At 38.5% G+C, this 8,068-nt stretch overlaps 1 protein-coding gene across 1 annotated transcript in view; it reads right to left on the bottom strand.

The window, feature by feature from the left end:
* The window catches only part of LOC111814274 (beta-microseminoprotein-like), an 8,385-nt gene extending 6,373 nt beyond the window's left edge, over nucleotides 1-2,012 (bottom strand). Inside the window, exons 1-2 of the mRNA XM_023707260.1 lie at nucleotides 1,907-2,012; nucleotides 1,281-1,383 (exon numbers count right to left, since the gene is read on the bottom strand). Coding sequence (XP_023563028.1) covers nucleotides 1,281-1,383; nucleotides 1,907-1,933 — 130 coding nt within the window. The 5' untranslated portion in view covers nucleotides 1,934-2,012. The remainder of the gene's footprint in view (nucleotides 1-1,280; nucleotides 1,384-1,906) is intronic.
* Between the last annotated feature and the right edge of the window lie 6,056 nt (nucleotides 2,013-8,068).

An 8,068-nucleotide genomic window follows, 5' to 3' on the forward strand; every position in this document is an offset into this window, starting at 1 on the left:
CTTTTCAAAGTTTTATTGATAAACATATAGCAATGAGACAGTTTCAAATCAAATCGAAAGTACAGTTTCAACAAATAATACACTGCATATATTCTTCTTTACACTTATTTATTTGCCCTCAACTAAAAACAGTGCTGCAAAGTCTGTGAAACTGGTAACAATTTCCAAAATAAGCTCAAATCCATCTATATTTTATTTCAGATTGACATCTACAGAATATCTATTTACTAAAGCCTTCCTCTTTAATCTTATTTTGAGCCTACTTTCTCTTAATGAAGTATCTCTTTAAAATTCCTTATTTCTGTACTTTTTAGCTTACTACTTTTTACTTTGGTTCTCAATCCTTCAAGCACCTGTGAGTGAACATCTTGACAAAAAAGTAAGTACATTGAACAGTTGTAGTCCAAGGGAGGGTCTAATTTTCAGCATGCAGAAAGCCCTCATTTTTTTTTCTTTTTTGAGGAAGTCAAACTATTGTCATATTTATTATTTTCGTATGAAAAGAAATATACATGTGAATTTTACTCATTGGAAACTTTTCATTGCTGGAGCAAAATACCTCACATGCACATTTTAAAGAAGGAATGGCTGATTTTGGTTTGCAGTTCAGGGCTGTCAGGCCATGGATGAAAGCTCTCATTTCAGTCAACAGAATCAAAACAAATATACAAAAACAATGTAGGAAAAATTCTATGCCAAGTCCCCAAATAGAACATGGAATGCAGGTTCCTTGGATAGGGGCACATGCTGCCATGATGTTAGAATAGCCACCAAATGAAGTCCATGTTCAATCAAGGGTGAAAACTGCTACTGATACGCCTAGGTACACATGTGCTTGAAAGATGTCCACACTCTGCACTGCCAGGGCTGCCTTGTTGCTGCACCTCTCATATCTACCTTTCTATCCCCTGAATCACCTGGAAAGGCTCCACAGGTTTGCATGAATATCAAAGTTTGAACACCTCTTTGGATTAAATGATAGTTCTTAATTTTGACCATATGTGGGAGTCAATTAAGGAACTGTAAAGTACATATCTCTGGCAGGAGAGATTATAATTCATCAGGTTTATTATAGAGCAAGCATTTTTAAGTATCAAGAGCTCTGAAGGGAATTAACAGAGTTAAGACTGACTGTCTGATTTGCAGGCCAAGTTGAAGAACTTATTTGACTCCACTGCTCTGTCTGCCCTCACCTACCTTCCTGTAATGAGTCAAAAGTTTTAATCTGCATGATCTGCCAGGCTATAGTAGCATGACCAATATTAAAATCCAACCCTTACCATCAAAATTACTGTCTTGTGTTTCCATTTGTAAAGTGTAGCAGCGAGCACTGCTTGAAGTGTCACAGCTGGCCAGGAACAGGAAACAGCCCAGGAGAGATAGCTGTAATGTAAGAAATGTCAGAAAAGAGAGTGAATGGATTCAAACTGTCATCTTCTACTTGGGTGGAGGGGGACACACATAAGACTTTCTGGTCTTTGACAAGTGGTTTTATAGGTAGCATTTCTTCCCTCTGGTTATATGTGCAGGACACAAATCCTACATAGTCACTTCACAAATGATGCCCAGAATGGAGTATGTGTCAAGAGCCTTTCAGTAGCAGCAAATGTGTGCTTTCTTGTTACTGATAATGTTCAGGAAACCATTGATGAAAATGATATTTATTTACACAGTTTTACAGAAATATATAAATTATAAAAGGCATAAATAGAAAGAATGTTTTTGAAATTAATAAAACATGAGCAAAACAGAGAGGGAAAGTACAGAGCATGCAAGACCGGCTTTCCGAGAGTTATTTGGAGAGTGTGACTAAGCAATTACAGCAATACCTTAGTCAGTTTCCTAGTGGCTGAGACACAATACCAAGCACCTGAAACTCCATGAGGAGAGGTTTAGTTTTACTCACAGCTTGTACAAGTTTCAGTCCTTCCATGGTCAGCAGCACGGTGGAAGTTCCTGATACTGAGGAAGTCTACTGATGTCTGGGTGGCCAACAAGCAGAGTGAGATAAAGGGTGGAGCTGGAAGACAGATATATCCTACCAGGTCACGCCCACAGCGACCTGCCTCTCCTGACCAGATGCCACCTCTGAACAGCAAGTCAGCAATTCTACCCCCATAGGCCATGCTCCTTCCAGAAGCTTCAGCTCTGAATGCATGTGGCATTTGAGATACATCTAGATAGAAATGTAAGCTTTCACGTCTTGCCCCACAAAAGACTCATGCACATCTCTTTACACAAACTACATTTAGTCTACTTCTAATTGTTACCAAAATTCTAATAATTCCATTGTTGCTAAAATGCCCATATCCAAAATTTTCTCTGAGATTTAAAGCATACTCTTGTCAGTCATGCCACACATTAAAAAGAATGTTAAAAACAGCCAACATAATGTAGTACAGGTCATATTTTGCCCATTCCAAAATGAAGAATAGGAAACGAGGAAGAAACATGACTAAATGGAGACAAAACACAGCAGGACAGAGGGTAAACCCTGTGGCTTCAAGTCCAGCACCACAGGCAAAAGATGTTAAGATATACACTACACTTACAGCACTGTTGATGGTTGCTTCTTTGATTGTTCCTGTCTTGGGTTGGCTTTGCTCAATAATCCTCAGCTTCATTCAGATATTGCAACTTCAGGGCTTCTCCAAGTTCATTAGTCATCACTGCACTTTGGACTTCACGCCCAGCTTCACACACTGTTCTCGGTAGCAAGTATTCTGGCCTTCTAGGCTTTCTTTCCAAATCTGAATGAAAGTCTCCATAACCTGACAATGTTTGCATTTTACATGCCCTTAAAACTAGCAGCACTAGGAAGACACCAAGGTCATCCTTGATATAAAGTACTTGAGTTATTTTTATACTTGTTTTTTCAGCAACCAACCTCTCCTGTGTTCTGAATTTGTAGGCACAAACTTTATTGAAGTTTCCTTTCTGGCCAAATTCCACTTTTAAAGTCAACCAGCTGTGCTGTTTGCTCCTACTGCTCAATGTAGACCTGGATAAAGTTCCCAACGTACCTCTACCACAGTTTCAAAATCAGGCAACCTTGCAAATTCCAAGACCAGTTTAGTTAACCCAATGCCCTTAATTTCGGTACCCCACAAAATGTTAGTATATGAACAAAATATAGGTAAACTTTTTCCTAGCACTTGATACACAGGGCCTGAAAACATGAGGACTAAGAAAACAACCAAGAAGGCTGATGAATAGAGAAGGAAAAAGCACCTGACCCTGTGATTATGGGGCTTCATTCATTGACTTGAAGCCAACTTCTGGTCTGCCCAGGTAGCACGAATGCTGTGATAGAGACCAAGATGCTCAGGCACAGACTGAGCGTTGTGGCCAAGTTGAGGAAGGCATTTTGGGAAGGGTTAATTGTGACAACTTTGGGCCTTTCTCTTATGTTCTCCATTTCATAAAATGTAATGTGGTCCTAACCATAGAGAATGAAAGGATTTCTTTTAAAAAAAAGAAGCCCCACTACATTTAGCAAGAGCAGGACTCTGAATTGTACTTGTTTCATTTTCCATTTTCATGAGCCTCAGGACCAGCAACACTGGAAACTTTCAATTTTCTTCACCCTTGAAACCTATCTCAGTACAGAGCATTAAACTCTATACGTAGAAAGGTTTCTAGAGGCTGTGGTAATCTCAAGGCTCTGGAGGGTCTTTTCATTGTGTCAGAGATAAAAGGTATTAGAGAAGAGCCTAAGCAGCCTGCCAGGGCCAATGAACCAGACAAGATCCTGACCCTCCCAGCTCTGGGGCAAGGACACAATATTCAGTGACTAGGGACAGAATCCAGACTCAGTAACAAGGAAGACCAAGTTACTTATTTACATTTGAGATTACACATTTGACAATATCTGAGCTCTCTTTTTCTCTTAAGCACACTGTTCTCACTTGTAAGAACAGGTCTCTCACCTCGTTGGACACCACAGTTCTCTAGGGAGCTCAGTTTAATATGCAACCTCAGGGTCTCTGAGGACACACATGGCTGAAATCTTAGGAACCTGACCTTGTCCTTGTCAGATCCACAGAAAAACTGACCACATCAGTGTCTTTAATACGCAAGTGTATCTTTGAAGAATGTTGGGCATATGGTGCTGGTCATTTGTGCCTCGGTATTTTCTTTTATTCCTCTCATCTTCTCTTTTCTTTTTTTCTCTTTCTATCTGTTTGTCTGTCTGTCTTTCTGGATATCTGACTGTCTTTTTGAGGCAGGGATTCACTGTACAGTTCAGGCTGGCTTTTAACCCACTTTGTAGCCAAGGCTGGCCTCTAACTTGCAGTGATCCTCCTTCTTCAGTCTCCCAAATGCTGGTATTAGAGGTGTGCACTACCGTACCCATCTCTGCCTCAGTATTCTGAAGACTCAGAAGTCCTTCTCATGCTGCTATCAATGCTGAGTCTGAGGACCACCAATGGTAGTATGGCTGTGTGAAACTGGGGGGAAATAACATTGTTACAACTACTGACCTCATACTCTTCTACTATAAATTTGTACTTTAGCATAATATCGGCTGCGCATCTCAATGGCTGCAACTGGGTGATACACAAAGAAGTGTTCATTTTTATGCTTATCCTCTTGGTGTGAGGAACAGGAAGGTATGTGCTTGTGTGAAAAGTGTCAAGCTGGGATTTTTACCTACATAATGTTCACCTAACAGATTTCTCTTATGCTTTCCTGAACACCACAGAGAGTAAAGTATGTCCCCTCCACTCTTCTGGTGTTTTTTTTTTCTTTTCAAAGTTTTATTGATAAACATATAGCAATGAGACAGTTTCAAATCAAATAGAAAGTACAGTTTCAACAAATAATACACTGCATACATTCTTCTCAGTGGTTAATTGCTGTACAAGATGCAGACTTGTGATCCTACTTACAAACACCATTAGAAAAAATCATTCTATTCATTAAGAGAATGCAACTATATATCTATCCTAACCACTTTGAATACACAGATACAAAATGGACATTCATAGTTATACCCCAATTTTTTTTTTAAGTTCCGTTGTTGGATATTATAGGTGTGTAAACTCAGCAAAATATTCTAAAAGAGTTCAGAAGCCCATAATATCATTGGGTCTTCTGTTCAACTGGCAATGTCAGAAATTATTGACCTGAGTCCCCCACAGCTCAACATAACAACATGGCTTTACTTCCTATATTTCATCTTCATACTTTTCTACTGGATGGTCAAGACCAAGGTAAAGCAGGACCTGTGCAACAAGAGTTGTAGCTTTTTGGTCTGACAAGGTCAGTGAAATGCCCTCAGGATTTATCTTGAGATCCTGTACCTCAGACTGTAGTTAAACATGTATTTTGTCTTAATGAAGTGGGGTATAACTCCAGGAACTGCCCCTTGGAAAGCAAAACCCAAGCAGGGATGAGTAAGTTTTATCTACACAATTCTTATTGCTAAGTTCCTGTACATTTAGGGTTTGTTTCCAAAATGTTTTATTTTTATTTTTCTGGTAGAAGTAGTCTAATTCAGTACAGTGACACATAAAAATCAGATTTGCAAATTTTGCAGATCATGCATAGATAGTAAAGATGATAAAGGGCCAACAAGATAGCTCAGTGGACTAAGTACCTGCTTTGGCAAGCACAGAAACTAGGGTTTGATTCCCGGTTCCACATGTGGCACTGGCCCTGGGCGCAGGCCACTTTGAACCTGCAACCCAGTCTGGGAATGGTGGCTCACTCCTGTAATTCCAGTGCTGGGGAGGCTGAAAGCAGGAGGATTGATATGAGTCTAAGCTGTGCAGTGAGATCCTGTACCAAATACATAAAATGGGAAAAAAAAAGATTATGCCTATAATGTTTGCCTTGTGAGCTAAAGACACTGACTGGAACAAGAATTGACCAATACAGACTCAGGAAATGAAGACCTTCTTGGTCCACAAGATGAAGACAACAGCAATATGGGTACATATTTGACAAGTATACATGGTACAAAATGATACTGCAATGGAATGGAATGATCCAATGATAGAACTAAGTCCAAAACTATAGTGAAGATCTTGGCAGGGATGGGAAGACTATTAGCTGGAATACCAGCCCTACCATTCAGTGTTGAAAATTGTTTATAACAGAAAAAATTCTGCAAGATGGTGAAATGCATAAATGTCTTAATACAAGTATATTCACCAATAGCCACACTTTATTGTACCTTTTGGATCTTATTTCCCCTTTTAGTTTCTTATACTAGGGAAACAACATGGTGTTTACACATGTGAATCTGGTTTATTTCACTTAAGAGTATGGTCTCTAGTTGTACCCATTTGCCTGTAAAGTCTTTGGGTTTATCTTTCTTTATAGTTGAGTAATACTTCATTATGTAAAAATACCACATCATTTTTATTCATTCCACAGGTGATGGGCATAAGGAAACAACTCAAAAGGAAAAAACATTGGGATGGGAAAAAGGGAATAAGAAGGAAGGGGAAAATATACAAGATTGTACTTCTAATTTCTATTAGTTTGTTGAAAGGAACAGTTAGTGCTTATATTATTTCATTAGCTTATTTATTTATTTTAAAATCTTTTGTCATTCATTGGAAACATCCTTAATACCTAGAGACTAGATATTATAAAGCTAGGACTCATGTCCAGTGTAAACAGCTATATATACAGTAAAGTTAAATGAAATTCATGTAACATAACAGCAATGGATAAGCTGAAATTTTCTACCACACATTTAACACCTTCCACAATTTCTCCCCCCCCACCTCTTTCCAGCCAGTGAGCAAGTACTATTTACAGGTGGCTTAAACATTCTATTTGCAGACACAGTATTTTCTATCAGTTTATAAAACCTATTTACAAAGTGTTATTCTATTCTACTTCTAAATGTATCAAGCACTTCTAGATATCTAAAACTAGATTTTTCACATAAGAACTCATCTGCCATCATACAGCAGCAATACATAAAATTGCACATACATATAGCAATGGTTGTAATCTGAGGTATCTTCTAAGTGTGACCACTTTGGCCCCACTTCCTTCTCTCTGCTTCAACCCAGTGGACAAGTACAGGCATATATAATGTTAGGGATGGTTGGATCCAAAACTCATTTACAGGGGACAAACTATTCTGTGTATTTCAACACAAAGTGTACAAAATGTGCTAATTGTACTACTTTGTCATACACTGGCAAACTCCTACATTCAGGGACTACGTGTTTCAAAATTGGGATTTATCTGTTATGTACACTATGTACACAGCAAAACAAAACCCACAAAACACTAAAAAGATGTCTTAAAATATCCAAGTACAAACACACTAGCATAATGCCTTTTGCAATTGCTTTCCTCTCACGTCCTCCAAACCACTGGATAAGTACAGAGAGTACCACATAGTTTAACAAGTGGTTTAACCATCTCATCCCTAAAAGACAGTATTTCATATGAACCTTAGCAAAAAGATATTTACAAAGTTATATTTTACTACCTCTAGATTTAACATATGTTGGACACTTCTAAACATCTAGCTAAGTCTAGATGTTTTAAGTAAGGACTCAGTTTGTCCATTATATACACAGCAGTCTTGGTTAAACTGTACACATGTAACAATAGTTGGAAGTGTCTTGAAAATATGAATCTAGAACCCTTCTTTTCTCCACTAACCCAGTGGGCTAAAATGCTCATATTTTCCAAAGACCATCTCCTGGGAATTTTATTACAAAACTTATCAGTGTACTAACTACTTTGATAAAAAATGGCAACCTGTTTAACATCTAGGAAGACTAGATGTTGTGAAAGGTCCCATCTGGCCTTTACATGCTCTCCCTACACAGCAAAGCACACAGAGCCCACAGACTAAGGCAAGATGGTAACTTCCCTGCTATAAGTGCCCTAGCACAGCGTACTCCATTTCCTTCTCGTCCAAGAACTGGTGCACAATGTGTACTACTCAAGAGGGCATTTGCTTCCCTCCCCCATAACACTTCAGGTGAACTCTAACAAGAAGAAATTTACAATGCATTATTTCAGTACTACTCTTTAATGTGTTATCAGGCATTTTAGAATATCTCCAATAACCAGCTATTTGAATGAA

This window comes from Octodon degus, unplaced genomic scaffold (assembly GCF_000260255.1).
Source record: "Octodon degus isolate 3935 unplaced genomic scaffold, OctDeg1.0 scaffold00285, whole genome shotgun sequence".
Lineage (NCBI taxonomy): Eukaryota > Metazoa > Chordata > Mammalia > Rodentia > Octodontidae > Octodon > Octodon degus.